Below are 17798 nucleotides of genomic sequence, written 5' to 3' on the forward strand. Positions count from 1 at the left end.
TACCTTGAACAAGTTCAGCGCAAAAGCTTTGCCGCCGAACCTCAAAGAAGCCAAAGAAAATAAACAACACAAAGACGAAGTGAAAAGATTGTGCCACAATAAAAAGCAATACACAGTAATTCACAAATGCGGGCAGTTATCAACTGCAGTTCCGCACGAGAAGATCCGCGACCAGACGTAGCGCCTGCTGAACACCGAAAGCAGCAAAACCAAAATAACTTTCGGCTAAAGAGTTGAACTAAATAGGCCTGTGGAAATATGGAAGTATTAGATGACGACGACAAGTACAGCGAGCAGGTGAGACTGATTGTCGCTTATCTAGCCCCATTCTCAAATAATAATTCTCCAAGTGCTCCAAGTGTAGACAATGCAAATAAGAGTATATTTGGTTAGCTGTAATAGGGTATATATTTTCGATTCTGGATTTAGTAGGGCAGTTCTTGTACTAGAGTATTCCAAATTCAACAGAGCATAGTTCACAATTTATGCAGTCAACTGTAAACGGAGTATTCCACAGCTGGTCACAGTCGATCTCAATGAACCTTTCTATTTGTATTTGTTCAGCTTATTCTGGTGCAACAGAATCTACGCACGTTGCCAGCTGAGGTGGTGCAGCGCTATGCGGAGATTACGGAGCACTTGGATTTGAGCCACAATTGTCTCAAGGATCTCTCCTGGCTGGCCGAGTTTGAGCAGTTGCGTTATCTGGTGCTGGACTGCAATCGATTGCACGAGTCGCAGCTGCGCACCTTGACCGTGCCGCTGCCACAGCTGGAGGTGCTCATGTTGAACAAAAATGAGGTAGTAGATCAAAGATGCATATCCTCGCCTAAAGCTGATTACAGAGTATATCAATTGCAGTTCAGTGATCTGACCGCTACAGTCCGGCTTATCAAGCGGCTCTTTCCCAACATACAGTACCTAAGCCTCCATGGCAATCCCATTTGCCCCGACGGCCTCCACTTGCAGCCCTTCTCCAGCTACCTGGACTATGACTACGCATACTACAGGTGAGCAAATCAATAAGTTATTCAAATGAATGCAATGTAATTAATCTCTTTATTTTTTTAGCAACTTTATCGCACAATCGCTTCACAAACTGAAATTCCTCGATCACGCACTGGTCAAACGTTCCTTCACCTATGAGAGCTTTCCCATCAAGCGATACGACAGAGCCGACAATTCACCTGTGACCACAACAAGACTCTGAGCAATAGAAATGGAAAACTACCTTATTTACTGGACCTAACTGATAAAATCTCAATATTATAATTCATATGCATACCTGTATTTTTATAGCACACAAAAGCTCTTAGTTTCGACAAGCACCCATTATTTTGGATGAAAGCCCAAGCTGTGAAGCTTTTTTTGGCACGCGAACAGACGCATAAAGCATAAAGCACAAAAAATATTGAAGCAAAACTAATAAATACCTCGCAAAATTATTTTTATCAAATTTTGTTGTACAACTATTATTGAAGTAAACATAGAACATAATTTATGTTCGATAAAGATTATGATGATATATTTAATAGTTTGAAAAAATTTGTAGATCTAGAAAAACGAAAAAATAAATCTGTATATATATTTATAGAATATATAAATTATAAAACAATATAACTATACACATTTAAATAATGTTGAATATGTAATAAATATTCTAATCAAATAAAGTGATCTTATATATGAAATATGTATATAATATATTCGCTCTATATAACTTTAAATTATTATTATTATTATTTTTTTTTTTTTTTTTCAATCAAACAAAACTATATGAGTCAAGCATAAATAAGAAAAATATATTTATAAATATTGAACTAACATAAAAAAAATATATATAGAAACCAAACGACCTCTTACTATTGGCTTAACAGGATATATGCATTTATAAACAGTAGACAGCTTTGCAAGCATATTTTCATTTCGCCTTTCGCCGGCCGGCAAAACAGATAAAGAAGGACAGGCAGCAAAGCGTGCCAGCGATAAAAAGCGGAGCAACAGAGAATATCAGCTATAAAAGGCGTCTAGAAAACGAGATCAGCTTCAGTTTATTGCAAACGCTAGGGAAGTCAACTCAATCAGCAGCAGCCCGTCTCAATATGGCAAATTCCACAGCAAAGCCCAAGTACACGAAGGTAAGTCGATGTGTATAGTATATATAGCTAATAAATATACATATATATAAACAAATATTATGAGTGTAGAATATCAATTACATGACCAGAGTTGGCAACAGTCAATGCAGTTAGTTGGGCAAAGCTCCTTAAACTACATATGTATGTATATATATTATAGTTAAATAAAAAATAGTGCTTATATTTCATATTAAAGTAAAATGAATGTGACTAAAAATCGTAATCGTCTAATTGATTTTTTCAAATATTTGCAAAGCCTGTTAAGAAATAAAAATACAAAATAAAAAACTTGTTTTTGTGTCGCAACACTTAAGAATTCGCTATTACATATGCGAACTATATTCATATCTGTATACATACATACATATATAAACATCTAAATTATAATATATGTGCGAAGTGCGACAGCTCAGTATATGTTTTAAATAATTGTGTTGATACACTTAATTTGCTGTGGGCCCATCTGGCGCTTTATCAGTTGACAATGACGAGCACTATTCAGGCATAAGTAGGAGGGCATAATGGGCACTATAAGTATATATAGAGATATAGTATAGAGTAGACATATGTATGATTATATATACATGAATATGCAGATTAATATGATAAGGTTATTGTATATGCATTAATATATATTTCAAGATATAACTAAATTAAGTTAAGTGGATAAGAAAGATTTTATTTCTTATCTATTCACACAAGAAATCCATATAATACATAGGAATGTTATAAACGATAAATTGAATAGTTTGAGATATATAAATGTGTCTACAAATGGAATCAAGAAACAAATATTAGACTACCTTATAATATTATATTTATATGCAAAGCAAGAGATTAAAATAATTTAAGAAGTCTAAATTCAAGCAACCTTTGCTCTGCTACCCCGGAATATATGTAACTATAAAAGATTCAAGAGACAAGTTACTCCGCAAAAAAAAAGTATATCAATCTATAAATAGCATTGTCTTCTCGATTATTTTAACTTAATCGCTTCAGCTGTTTACAGGGTATTATCTCAAGTTTTCACTTGCTTACACCATCCCATGTAGTACTTAAACAGCGAGCAATCATATAATTTCTATATGGCCTGATAATGACCAAGTTGATAAGGGGCTAACGCAATGTTAGATTAGTTGAGCTCGCGTCAACAAGTTAACTAGATAATTGAATACCCCGACTATGGCAGTTTAAATATTTACATGATCTCTCAATGATGCATCAATTTGCTCCTGATGTGTTAGGTGAACAACATTTACTCCATGCCAGAACTTCACTTTAGCAAATTGCCTCTGACAATGACAGTAATTGAAGTTCATTTTATAAAGTCGGCTCTGAGTCGAGATTGGAATTTCAATTATATTCCCATTGAAGAGAAATGTCGCGTGACTAACAACTCGTTAAGTTCAGATTAAGTAGGGAGCAAGGTCGCAGATGAGGTGGCGCTATTTAGTGACACGACGGGTGGTGCAGCTGCAAGCGGGCTGCCACAGCTCCAGCTACGAGCAGTGCCCACCTGGCTACCGTGAGGTAAACACACTTTGACGAGCACTGAACCCATATATGCCATCTCCACTTGCAGTTGTTCATCAACAATGAGTTCGTTGACGCCGTATCCGGCAAGACCTTTGCCACCCAGAATCCGGCCACTGGCAAGGAGATCGTCCAGGTGGCCGAGGGCGACAAGGTGAGTGGGCCAAGCCAGTGCAAATGTTTCCCCATCTAAGCTGCCTTCCCTTTCTCCTGCCAGGCTGATGTGGATCTAGCTGTGGCTGCTGCCAAGAAGGCCTTCCATCGTGGCTCCACCTGGCGTCAGATGAGTCCGCTGCAGCGCACAAACCTGATGAACAAGTAAGTGGACTTGCCTTCAGCTCTATGCCTTTCTAACCCGCCCGATCTCTTGCAGCCTCTGTGAGCTCATGGAGCGCGACAAGCACTTCCTGGCCAGCATTGAGACCCAGGACAATGGCAAGCCCTTCGCTGAGGCACTCTTCGACGTGACCATCTCGATTATGACGCTGCAGTACTATGCCGGCTGGACGGACAAGTTCTTCGGGGATACCATACCCGCCGGTGGCTTTATTGCCATGACGCGCAAGGAGCCGGTGGGCGTGGTGGGTCAGATAATACCCTGGAACTATCCACTGCTGATGTTGGCCTGGAAGTGGGGTCCCGCCCTGGCCGTCGGCTGCACCATAGTCATGAAGCCAGCGGAGCAGACGCCGCTCACAGCCCTCCATATGGCCGCCCTGGCCAAGGAGGCGGGCTTCCCAGCGGGCGTCATCAATGTGATAAACGGCTTTGGACCCACTGCGGGCGCTGCTATCAGTGAGCATCCCGACATTGCCAAGGTGGCCTTCACCGGCTCCGTGGACATTGGACGCATTGTGATGCAGGCGGCGGCCACATCCAATCTGAAGCGCGTCTCCCTGGAGCTGGGCGGCAAGAGTCCCGTCGTTGTGTTCGAGGATGCGGATAGTGAGTGTTGTATGAGTTGACCATGAGAGCTTTCATTTGATCGGCTACCCCGCAGTTGACTACGCTGTGGACACCACCCACGAGGCGCTCTTCTCCAACCACGGCCAGAGCTGCTGCGCCGGCAGCCGCACCTACGTGCACGAGAAGATCTACGACAAGTTCGTGGAGAAGGCGGCCGCCAAGGCCAAGGCACGCACCGTGGGCAATCCCTTCGACGAGAAGGTGCTCCAGGGCCCGCAGATCGACGAGGAGATGATGACCAAGGTCCTCGGCTACATTGAGAGCGGCAAGCAGCAGGGCGCCAAGCTGCAGGCTGGCGGCAAGCGCATTGGCAATGTGGGTTACTTCATTGAGCCCACCGTCTTCTCCGACGTGAAGGACGATATGCGCATCGCCCAGGAGGAGGTAAGCCCGAACTGAGTTTCACCTCTCTCAGCAGTGACTAACCTAATCTACTCTTAGATCTTTGGACCCGTTCAGTCCATCTTCAAGTTCAGCTCCATTGACGAGATTATCGAGCGGGCCAACAATGTCAAGTACGGCCTGGCCGCCGGCGTCATCACCAACGACATCAACAAGGCCATGAAGTTCGCCAATAGCGTCGATGCCGGCTCCGTGTGGATCAATTGCTACGATGCCGTGCTGCCCCAGACCCCCTTCGGCGGCTACAAGCAGTCGGGCATTGGTCGCGAGCTGGGCAAGGATGGCCTGGACAACTATCTGGAGACGAAGACCATCACCATGAAGCTGCTCTAAGCAGGTGGGCAGAGCTTGTATTTGGAATATTTGTATTTTATTTGCACCTTTCGGTTCTATTGGTTAGACTATTGCATTTTCCATTAAAACTATTCTTCGTACACTAAACAAGATTATAATTATTATTCATTATTGTTATATAAATTAAAACGAGGCACGAGTTCACTTAGCTTAGGCTTAGTTAATATCATTGAATTGTTCGAAACCTTTTTTTTTTTCTTTTTGGTATTTCAGCAGACAGAGAACTTTTGTAATATTCTTGCAGAGAAGTATGTTGATGCAGGAGAGAAGAATAAGTAATCTAAGTAGGTAAAACATTTTGCCATGATCATTGAGTTATTATCAGAGTCTAATTGAGTTATTATCGTTCGGAAGTAATTTCTATGGTATACAAATTTTTTAAAATAAAACTTCGTTCTGCTCTCCGTTCATAAATAAAATATTTTCAGATCTTGCGTAAATATATTTTAGCTTATAAAGTTTTTGTACCAAATTCTTTTACATCAAACTCATTTTACCAAACTGCTGAGCTCATTGATGATGATAAATATCACTCAAAACTCTCGGAAAAATCCCATGCAAGAGTTTACCTATACAAAATTTTGATACCTTTCCAATATCTTATATTTAATAAACCCAATCACAATGGAGTGGTAGATCATATAACTGAGACTATTTCAATCGCTTCAATTCAAAATTCCGCAATGAAAATATTTTCCGCCTTTTGTTTTGAAAGCAATATAAATTTGAAATTAAGAACTGATTACTTCTATAACAACAAACGTGCAATAATACTTCAATGCTGATAAGGCGCTCATATAAGAGGGCTTACGTGATAGAGAAAGCTTATCGCATTTTGGCAGTTAGATAGGGTACTTGATATTACTTTTATACTTTCTAAAAGTGTGAAAACTAAGAAACTTTGGCTTCTGCAAGAATATTTAAGCTTCGGCATGCCGATGCTATGTCTTCTTCTTCAATCTGTTCTAGTTGCGCTCTTGGGAGCTCGGCTTTGTTCGCTAAAAGAATCGTATAAAAATAAACCTGAGATTTCTGATGTGCTTGCGCTTGTGACAAAGTCAAGGCTTAGGCGACAGTTGTTAAGTGTATTTGTTGTTGTTGTTGTTGCTCGTGGCTCTTCGCATCGAGCAGCGGCACTGTGATATCGCTGAGTCGCGACTTGGCGCTCTGGAAATCATCCTCGGACCTGGGCCTCAGCTGCTGCTGCTTGTGCTGTGGACTGCTTTGCTGCACCTCCGTGTAGACCGGCTGTAGCGGACGATCGAACATGTCCTCAATGTCAACCAGCTGGAAATCGATGGCGAACACATAGCGCAGCACCATGATCAGCAGGGCCAGGAACCACAAGATCATGCTGATGATGTAGCTGCAGCGAAACAGATCCAGATACGCATCATGCGAGACGCTGTGCTCGTGAATGCGCGGACGCAGCAGAGCAATGGCATCTCCACAACTAACGGAAGAGTTTAGTTAATTCATGGCAGTTGAACAAACAGTTACAACTCACCTAATGGCCAGTGGATTAGTGAGACTCTGCCGCAGTTGTCCGCACAGCCGGCGCAGATAGCCATTGGTCAGTATCGTATAGGCAGCGCTGCCCAGGCTCATCAGCGAGAAGATCAATATGGAGGGCACGACAATGCGCCAAGGCTTGGGCAGGACACTGTAAGAAAATGGCAGAGGAGTGTGACTGAATGTATACCTGATTATGCTATACTCTGTTCGGAATTTGGGAACTTGGGAGTATCCGACTACAGGGCTGTCCATATTCGACGAACCCATCTAGCAACCCTATATCTATGGCCATTTGAGAGATATCAACAACAAATCTACTTGAAACAAATAAAATTATTATGGGCAACATTTCAAAAGGGTTTTTCATTGTTTACAAAAAATAAAAATAAATAATAAAACATGACAATATACCCAATTGACCAATTAAATATCTGTCTCATAGATCAAAACTTTTACGCAATGTGCTCTACACTTGGCTCAAATACTCATAGCTAGACGGACATGCCAAGCCTATACACCCCGTATCACATTCCAAACAGAGCATAGAAATTACAAATAAACTTTTCATAAACATTCACTCTTACGATGTTTTCCTGCTGCCCGTTTGATAGATGAGACACATGGCCGTCCAGATAATGGCCACAATTTCCGATATCAGTGGAAAGGCGTAAACAAATTGAGCGCCAAAGCCGTGACTCCAGCGAGTGCCATGTGTGTCTATAGACTCTGCAATGGACATAAACGTTGTGGTCTCAATTTCTCTATGCTCTTCTGCTCTACTTACGGCTAGACAGAAATTTGAGATCCGCTTCAGCATTCGGCACTATCTTGGGCGGTGCATTTGTCGTGGTTGTTGCATCCTCCTGTGCTCGCTCCTGCTCGCTGACCAAACGCGCTAGCAGTGGCGCATTGTCCTTCGTCTCGTAGATATGTTCGAATTTGTATTTTGGCTTCTTAGTTTCTGTCGAGAAGCAATTTTATATCCAGGCCAGCCGAGGTATAGGCGAGTCTACTTACGGCTGTCGCTCCTCAGCGGTTGCGGCGTCTCTTCGTATTCATACGACAGTTGTCCCAGACTCTGTAAATCCTGTTTGATAATCTCTATGCTCTTCGCATTCATTTGATCATAGTCGCGATCCTTAAACGTTATTTTGGCACTGATGATTCCCGCATTGAAATCGCCCGACAACATGTGCAAGGAAACGCTCCAGATAATCGAAAAGATCGCCACCAGCACCATGAGACATATAACGATATCTGGACAGGGAGGAAATTTTTGAATAGATCATAAGTTGAAATTTTATAAATTCATATAGTTATATTACAAATTCAATGGAGTAATAAATATGAAAGCCTCAAAGAAAGCTTAGATTAATTGAAATATGATGAGCTGCCTAAATTTCAATCACTTTATGAGGTACAACCAGCCTAATATAAGGAAGAACTTTTTCATATACATATATGGTCTGATAGTTAATATCCATTACAGCTATATTAAGACGAAGGTTACTTATTATGAGAATCTTGTAAGCATAGCTGATTTCTTTGGTCGGAACATGATAAATTATTGCGCATAGCTGGCGAAACATCACGAATGGAGAAGCATCATTTACAATAGCGGAAGGTGGAGCTGTGGATAGACGTGGCGGCGTCTCTTTTTGTATACATATTCGTAAATTTACTAGAAAACATTGTGAAAACATACACACACACACACACACACTGGCTCACACATTTACGAACATACACAGTCCATAAACTAGCTGGCCAGAGTTTATATTGGAGGCATGATATCATGGCAGATGTTGTATGACTTGGTTAACGAGCCACGAAAACAATCGAACGATAACATTTGCATGCTCTAGCCGATAGATACCCTATAAAAAGCTATTCAGATCGATATTTATCGATATTAGAGAAATCTATATATGATATTGCCTGTTAACTAAGTCATTTAATTCACCATAAGCAATTTAGAAATGTTTTCAAAAACTACTACAAAGGGGAATACTTATAGATATCAATTTTTGTTCTATATAGAGAACAATAAAAGTCTCTGCTTGTTAAATAACATTATGGGAGTACTTCTTAGACAACTGATAATCTATAGCAAGTGAGATATTTTTAAACCTGATTTCAAATTCGATATTTATCGATAAAAATTAATATAATAATATTTTTATTACTAATAAATGGTATTATTAATATAAGAAATGTAAGCTCTTAATCTTGCTCTCTCTCTCTCTCTCTCTCTCTCTTCTTCTCTGTCCCTCTCTCACTCCCCCTCTCTGTCTCTCTCTCTCTCTCTCTCTCTCTCTCTCTCTCTCTCTCTCTCTCTCTCAATGGCTCTACACCCATATCACCCTTCACATATTCACATATTCAATGGGTATTACAATAGAAACAACAACATGCCAGCATTTGCCGATGACGTTGAAATTAGCGACGAAGCTGCTCAATAAAATCCATTTCAATTGATGCTAAATTTCCGACACGCCGAGTTCACAGACAAATGTTAAAACGCCGAGCGAAATAAATTAAATGAAACGAAATGTTCAGGCAGTCAGATGAGAAATGCATTGTGGCTAAAAGTCAACAAACATATTTACAAAATTGAAATATGTGTGCGATCATAAAAGTCTAAATGTAAATGCTGTATTTTTTTTTCTCGTAAACAAGCTCATAAGTTATTCAGAGTATATAGGATATAGAGAATATAAAAAAATATAGGAGATACTTGAAGTAGACTTGAAAGACATTCTAGAAAAATGATTTGGAGAAATTTTAAAGATCAATCAATCATCCATATCGATCAACTTGGAGATATCGATAACCTGAGAGTTCGCCTCATTGAATATAAATAGCTTTAGAAATATTTATTTATTGATTGACAAATATATTGCACTTACTCTGAGCGAGAATTATGCAGTCAGTGTTAGCTTAATTCAATATATTCATTTTGCTGACTCACCATATGGGGAAATTTTTCTATTATTTTAGACTTAAAGCCATTTTTATGTTCAGCAAGGATTAGTGCAAAATCATAAACTCAATAGCAAATAGACTGATAAATATGCATATACTTATACGAGTGTACTCATGACTAATGAACAACGAATAATGAGTAGGCTTCATGCACAATTGAACGCATAAATTAGAAATGTTTGCATCATATGGTTTCAGTTGTAGTTGTAGTAGTGTAGTGGTTGGCTGGCTGGTATTGTGTGGTGCAGCAAATGACATCATGCCCCATCTCCAGAGCTGGCTCCATTCTTTCCCACAAGAGACTGACGAGCGATTCGGCCATTTAGACAAAATGTTAGCCGAGAGTCTCATTAGCACCGCGGGCAACTATTTTCGGTGCGGCAAATTGTCGATTTGTGTAACTGAATATGGCTCATGGGGGCTAGACGATGGCGTAATGCCGTATAAAGCGGGTTATAAATAAATATTACGGCTCGAAACTCAATATGAAACAAAACGAATACAAAAACAGAATCCAAATCAAGTATTGCTTTGATTCATAAGATGCCAGCTGTGCCTCTTATACGCCTAGAACTAACAAATGGACCACATAATTTCTGGCAAAACTCTAAACAGTCTCGAGCTCATCGAGCTAAACTAGCTGCGATGCTGCCATCATCTCAGCCGGAAGCTACTTCGAGTTATTTGCAATTGCTTTTATTCTGTTGACTTGAACCACATGGCGTATGCGCATTTCTCTCCTACGAACTGCGCCCACACACAGCACTTGCCGCCATTGGCTGCACAAGTTAATTGTTTATTAATATTTCAGCAAGCGCAAACAAATAGAGCCGCCAAACGTCAGAGCCAAAGGGAACATAAACTGCTGCGGGGGGCTGTTGCGGTGGGCAGCCTCAGGTGGCAGCACCTGGCATACCTAATTAGCGTGCTAAAGTACAGAAATTAACACATTTGGCAAAGCCTTTAGGCCAATTTAGCACCTGTAACTATTTGCCTACGTAGATTTTACGATATTAAGTGTGAGTATAGGAAGCTTAAGTGTGTCCCAGATATGAGCTTTATGAGGTTGGATTTTTAGACTCACATATACACATGTATATATGTGTGTGTATATGTGATATACAGCAGTTTATTTAAGAAATTGCTGACTTCAAAATCTAGTCAATGCTGCTCATTTCATTGTCATCTTTCAGTCCCATGAAAAAACTTGAAAACATATAAAACATGAGATGTTATATACATATACATATATACATATATGAGTGTATCTAAAATAAAACAAACTTTCATATCTTCAAGTATTTAAAGTTCTCTGGAATGGCATGTTTATATAAACACAGTCGTATATATGTTCATATCTGATTGGCCTTAGCTCATTTATAAAATAAGTTGGGGCCACCAACTCCTGCTATTGCCTGCTCATAAAAATAAATGCTATAAAAAGAATATAATTGTGCTTTATTTTTGTTTTCTTTTTCCATGCTAAGCTAAACTATGTGTGTGTGTGTGTGTGTGTGTGTGTGTTCTTGCTTTAATGTCAAAGTCATTCATCAATATTCGTTTACACATTTTCGAAAAATAATAAAAACATTATTGATGAAAGCCGCATTCCACTCACTGAGACAGACCCAATGACAGGCGCGACAGACGAACAAGTTGCCATAATTGATCAAAAATATATTTTTGCTGTCAATTTGGTGGCCAATGAAGGCGCCGGCTAAGAAATTCACTTAGAATGTATACATATATATGCATACATATATAAATATATGTATGTATATCTAATAGGTATGTGCAGCTGAAGGTTGTTTCTTTTCGCCCTTTTGTAGGCGAAGGTCTTGGATAAAAGAGATATACAAAGTATATAAATATTTATAGTGACATATTTACAGCATAAAACATCTTCAATATATATGTACATGTATATAATCTTGTAAAATATAAAAAAAAAAAATATATAAAATAAAGTAAAGTATATATGGTACAAACATACGATTTAGATTGCGCACATCGCCCGTTGTTAGCTTTCCCTGTTTGTATTTGCTTATCAGCTCCATGCTGGCATTTTATGTGGTGTTTCGTATTTATATTGCTATAAACGCGATATATAACACGATATATGCTCGATTAAACACTTTGTGTACAAAATCCACAGTATGTATTTTTAGCTTTTAGTTTACGCACTGTTTCGATTGCCTGGATTACATATGTAAGGCAGAAAGAAATATGTGATTTATCTTGAATTCACATCAAATTTTCGAATTTTATTTGCCACATTCATTTAGTTTTATGCGATTTTTACGGCTAGATATTCCGAATAGAAAATCAATAAATTTTGGATGTGTGTGAAACGCAATAAATATTAACAAAAGTCATAAATAAAGTAAAATTGGCGCTAGCTCGATTTATAGGGTCAAAAGTTTAAGCAGATGGAATAATGAAGATCTGGCCTACTGACGGGGCTAATTGAATCACTGAAAGGCCAAGTAGCTGACTGAGTGAGTCTGATTGATTGACTGATTAATTGATTGATTGACTCTGTGAAGCATGGACCGTGAGAGTGAGGGACTAACTAAGTGATGAACTGATTGACTGAAGTGATAGAATATCTAATTGATAAACTGATTGACTCACTGGTTGAAAGATGAACTGATTGACTATCTATTTGACTAAATGGTTTACTATGATTGATTGACCGATTGGCTAAAGAATAGCTTGACTATCACTAATTGACTAATGGAATAATTGACTGGATACTTGGTTGACCGATTGACCGATTGACTGCTGAGTGCTGACCTATTGAATGTAAGACTTACTAGTCGACTCATTCAATAATTTTTTGATTGACTAGATTGATTCACTCATTAAGTGACTGACTGAATAGAATGAATGAGTATTTGAATGACTGTCTGACTGGCTGACTGATAGATTGACAGATTGCCCGGCAAAAGAAATAAACAACTGATTGCCCTGCAGTTACCATTATGAACTGATTGACTGATTAAGGGACTTGAAATTGATTCGAAAAAAGGCTGTCCAAAATTAGAATATACACAATATTCGGCCCACTCAAGGCTGAGCAATAAACTTTACTTAGTACGTAAAAAGTACACAATAAACAGTTCAAAGACTGCAATTCCTAATGAAGATAATTTGCCTATTTCTCGGACATTTTGATGGCATTCAATTGTTGTTATGTATGTATGTGCCGTTAAATTAACACCTTTTGTTAGGTTTTTTGGGGACGCGTGCCCCAAACTCCTTACAGACGACTAAGGCATGCCATTAGCTCTATAAATAGAAGTTTGTTTGGCGCAGACAATCAAGACGCCCGACTCCAGCCGTGCATATCGCAGTTCAGGGTCAGCTCAAAAAACCCCCCAAAAAATAATAGGGGCAATTTCATTGAATATTTATGCTATTTACATAATGTCGTATCTAACATTTGCATAAATGCGCTCAAGCGTTGGAAAAACAAAACCGATTCGTTGTGTTGTCGTATCGAAGCAAAACAAACAAATGAAACGAAAATCACGCGAGGCACGAGGAACACGAACCGCAGCTCGAGGCAGTTGCTCAGACACTGAGGCGGCGGCTAGCGTTTGTGAAAACATATTTCTCCAGCGTTTCGCTCAAACAGCAGCAAAGCAAAGTATAGGAGAGCCAACGCATCAGAGAGAGACAGAGAGAGGGAGAGAGAGCGTAAGGTGAGTAGAGCGAGAGAGCTAGATTGTGTGAGCGCGTTGCTTTTGAGTTTTGTTTTGATTTTGCCAGCCTGCAACTGGTTATTCGAGTTGTTGTAATTGTTTCTCACGTTTTTGTTTTGCTTTTGCATTCTCATTCATGTTTGTTATTTTTCTGTGTTGTTTGTTATTCTTCTTGATGCTCGAATCACATTTCGGCGCGATGATGCGGGCGTATGCGTAATATTGTGGCTCTCGTACGAATCCAAACTAAATTAGCATAGTTTTTTTAGTTTTCAGCTAAGATTTCATCCAAGTTTCAAGTATTATTTTAAGGTATTCAAATTTCTTGCCTTTGATATTGAGTTTTTGTGAGTTAGTTTCTCTTTCAGGGGCGCAATTATCGGCGATGACCTTGAAAATGAAAGCCGCTTACACAGCTCAAGGTGAGCTTAATTAACAACCACAATGGGCTGATTCCCATGTGTGTGTGAGCCACCAAGGATTATGCATTTACATCGCGTGCTAGGCGCACGTCTAGTTTTCCCCTTTTTTTTTCGCTTTCTTTTCGTTTTACAAAAAAACTTCATCTGGCTGCTGATAAACCTTTTCACTAGGGTTTCCAGCAACTCATTTTCGCATTTCATTTGCTTATCGAGTGCAATTTGTTCGAGCTGCATTGCAATTACTAACTATTTAACGGAATGCATATTAAACAAAAGAAATTAGAAGCGAATGTAGTACGAGTACTATGCTCAAGGCACATTTAGATTTAGATTTTGAAAAATATTAGTTGAGCATACGTACATATATACATATATATATCTAGAGATATACAATGGATAAATTGTGAAACAGATCCTAATCTATGTAACTTTGAATAATCCAATTGGCCTAATTCTGAAAATAGATTATATATATAGGTGTTTGTTACTATGTATGCATCTAATTGGATAACCTAGTGTTCCTAAATTATAAAGCTAAATATAGTAGAAGAATATTAATCCAATTGAAAACTTTAGTGATCCTATACCTAGATGTAGAATATATCAAAATTATTCCAACTGGTTAATTTGCTAATTATACGTTTCGTAACTATTATTATAACTTATAACTTATAATTAGGACAACTGTCCTAATTAATAATTGACAAACTTTTGTAGATTACGCTTTAGATATGAAAGTAATCCCACTTCAATAATAACAATTATAGTTTTTCCGATTTATCCATGCTTTTATATATACTATTTCTTTCTATTAATCGAGTAATAGAAGAGTAATTAATATGCCACTTTTTCATTGCAATAGAATCTAAAGTATTTTCGATATTCCTCACTCCGCAGAGGTCATTAGGCTATGAGTTTAGTAGGTTTAGAATAGATTGTGATATTAAACATTTAAAGCTTTTTATTTTAAAAGCGTCCAAAGTATAATGGCACTCATACTGAACTCTGAACTTGACCTTTAATGATGAGGCAGGGGTATGCACGACTTCATACGGATGAGCAAACCGGCGGGCAGTAAAAGCGATATGAGTTTTCTCACTGGGTGAAAGGGTTTCAAATGAATATTACAGGGTATAACATTTAACAATGGTCAAATATAATATCAAGTTTCAGTCATATACAAATCCATATAGTATATATATAGAGTACAATAAATGTGTGTACACATTGGACCACACAAGCATTTAGTCGACATGATAAGAAGTGTTATTTATTTAGCGTGAAACATAGGCTTTGGCACACTCGAATGCCATATCAACTCCATGTACACATAGTTCTTTGAAAATGTCAACAGGAAACATTTCCTGAGCTCATTTCTTGTTAAAAATGTTGATTGAAATTAGCGCAACGTTTATACATATGTATATGTATATATGTTTTTACAAATCTAAAATTTGTTTTGTCATCTTGCTAATGGAAAATTCTAAACAAAACATATAGGCATACATACATTCAGGCACACACATGTTCACATTTACATCACATAAATATAAACAGCCATTTATTATTTACCTTCCTCTGGACATGTGTGAAAATAGAAACGTGGCTTTCAAATTGGCGATGACGTTGTCGGCTTATGCAAATTAGCAATAGCTATGACTACATTTCATGGATTTATTACACTGTTACAGGCAACAGACATACGGCTACAGATGGAGATACAAAACAAAAAATACGAGGAACAAGATATATTGCACTGTAGATAAATAACATTTGATAATCAATCATATTGACATGATTAAATGCAAACTACAGCTGAAGGACATCAACAATATTGAATGAGTTACAAAGCGTATAATTAATTGACTTATGGCTTACATGACGTATACCCAAGTTTTGTTGTCTTTAAACTTTTTCTTTTTAAAAATACTAAAAAATAAAAAATTTTGTATATAAAAAAAAAATTTTTTAAATTGTGAAATAAATTATTTTCTAGATTTTCCTCACTGTACTTTATGCTCAGAAGAAGCAGATATTTTTATCCTGATGATAAATTGGAATATATATCTTTAAACCTAATAATGGACTCCAAAAATGTATAACATTTTATATTCTATTAACATTGAAAATTTGTCTGTGCAATTTTATCCTGAGGATAAGTTGCTTAGAATCAATAAAGATATCCAATTTAATCCTAAGGACAAATTCACGCAGCAATTATAGCTCCATTAAAATGTAAAATTCATCTAGTACGACTTGCAAATTGAATTTTAAAATGTAACTATTTTCAATCAATTTAATCCTGAAGATATAGAGCTTAACCCACTCAATAGGATTTGTATATTCTTGTAGCTAGAATTTAGGTATTACTATGACCTTCAAAATGTAGCCATTAAAATGTATCCCGAGGATAAAATACTTACACTCATAACGCACAACTGTGCGTCGAGCCTCCTGCGTCAACATCTGCAGGCTTTCGCCTATCCGGCGTATCCTGTGCGGCGTGCTCTTCAGCGTATTCGCTGTCATACTGTGCGCTCCGATACAAGTGTAATAAAACTGTGCCAGGCATAATTATTATTTACGTGCTACAAGTGCCTTCTACATGAGGCAAACAATTAACAAAATTGCAATGCAAAAACTTAGCACTTGGCTGCGCATTTTTATTTTTATTTTTATTTTTATTTGTATTTTTTTATTGAAGAGCACTCGAAATCCAGCCAAGTCGATGTTTAGCAGAAGCGAGCGCGTTCGAATAAACGTTCAAACGTAACGAATGCTCGACGTGAACTGTGAAAACGGCACAAGAAACGCGACTGAGCGTATGAGTGTGTCAGTGTATGTGTGTGGCGTGTGTGTGTGTGTGTGTGTGTGTGTTTTGGTGTAAGGCAAATTCTAATTTGTTGGCGTCACTAGTCGGTGGTAAGAAACTGAGCATAGATGCCAGACTCAGTCAGACAGACAGTCAGCCAGTCTTCTGTCTAGGCAGAGCAGCAGTCTATGGTATGAGTGTCTGTGCGTGTGTGTGTGTGTGTGTGTGTGTGCATGTATGTGTGTTAGCCAAAAGTCACCCCTAAGCAAAGGACCTGCACGCACCGGTGCCAATGACCGACCCAGTCAGCGTTTTGGGACACATTTCAGATCCCTGGGCGGAGTATTACGTATGCGTGCCCAGCTAAGTTTTTTACTGTTAATTAGCAGAGTCCTGAAAACAAAACCAACACCTGGCATTTGTTTAGACAAAAGCAAAACAATAACAAATAAGAGAAGCTTAGAGGGCAGCACTCAACTAGAAAATACCCAGACCTTTATATAATGATATCATATGTCATCATAGAATCAATATTCCCTTGCATAACTCCACTTAAGGAATAATAATCCCATTTTGTAACTCTTTGAATTAAATTGCATTTTTATTTTATGAAAAATACTCGTTTGTTCCTTAAATAAATTAGTTTAGTTTAGTTTAGATTTAATGTTTTACTTTTAGTTTTGTATAATGCGCGGTTTACTTGGTGTTAGTTACAAAGAATTGTCGTTTGCATTTTGCTTAGGTTACAATATTTTCTTATTATTTTTATTATTATTATTGGTTTTGTTTTTTTTGTTTTTACAAAAAGTTCTTACACACATAGATAATTGCTAGATTTATTGGTGTTACATTAGACTAAAAATTTCATAAAACATTTGTGCAACAAAAACGCATTGCAATTACATTCTTCTTCTTTCTCTATTGTTGTTTACTTGCCCGCTCTATAAATAAATATAAAATTAAC

General features: G+C 38.1%; 3 protein-coding genes across 5 annotated transcripts; 2 read left to right on the top strand and 1 right to left on the bottom strand.

The window, feature by feature from the left end:
• Window positions 1–1276, top strand: LOC108654460 (leucine-rich melanocyte differentiation-associated protein). Its single transcript, XM_018105791.3, has 4 exons — window positions 1–297; window positions 565–801; window positions 862–1010; window positions 1072–1276. The coding sequence occupies exons 1-4, from the start codon at window positions 259–261 to the stop codon at window positions 1208–1210; spliced, it is 564 nt and encodes a 187-aa protein (XP_017961280.1). The 5' UTR covers window positions 1–258; the 3' UTR covers window positions 1211–1276.
• Window positions 1277–1923: 647 nt separating this feature from the next.
• Window positions 1924–5483, top strand: LOC108654435 (aldehyde dehydrogenase family 1 member B1, mitochondrial). Its single transcript, XM_030387063.2, has 6 exons — window positions 1924–2138; window positions 3721–3825; window positions 3889–3989; window positions 4045–4616; window positions 4672–5021; window positions 5079–5483. The coding sequence occupies exons 1-6, from the start codon at window positions 2103–2105 to the stop codon at window positions 5370–5372; spliced, it is 1458 nt and encodes a 485-aa protein (XP_030242923.2). The 5' UTR covers window positions 1924–2102; the 3' UTR covers window positions 5373–5483.
• LOC108654383 (uncharacterized) lies at window positions 5388–16822 on the bottom strand. 3 transcript variants are annotated; one of them, XM_089256054.1, is made up of 7 exons: window positions 13337–13488; window positions 11887–12089; window positions 7926–8165; window positions 7693–7869; window positions 7493–7634; window positions 6901–7056; window positions 5388–6846 (listed from the first exon to the last, which is right to left on the bottom strand). In XM_089256054.1, the coding sequence occupies exons 2-7, from the start codon at window positions 11948–11950 to the stop codon at window positions 6459–6461; spliced, it is 1167 nt and encodes a 388-aa protein (XP_089112180.1). In that variant the 5' UTR covers window positions 11951–12089; window positions 13337–13488; the 3' UTR covers window positions 5388–6458. The 3 variants fall into 3 exon arrangements, with proteins under 3 accessions (XP_089112180.1, XP_089112179.1, XP_017961130.1); XM_089256053.1 differs by having other exon boundaries at window positions 13320–13488; XM_018105641.3 differs by lacking the exons at window positions 11887–12089; window positions 13337–13488 and adding an exon at window positions 16446–16822.
• Between the last annotated feature and the right edge of the window lie 976 nt (window positions 16823–17798).

The sequence above is a fragment of the Drosophila navojoa genome, chromosome 2, assembly GCF_054131105.1.
Source record: "Drosophila navojoa isolate 15081-1374.11 chromosome 2, UAZ_NAV_1.0, whole genome shotgun sequence".
NCBI classification, from domain to species: domain Eukaryota; kingdom Metazoa; phylum Arthropoda; class Insecta; order Diptera; family Drosophilidae; genus Drosophila; species Drosophila navojoa.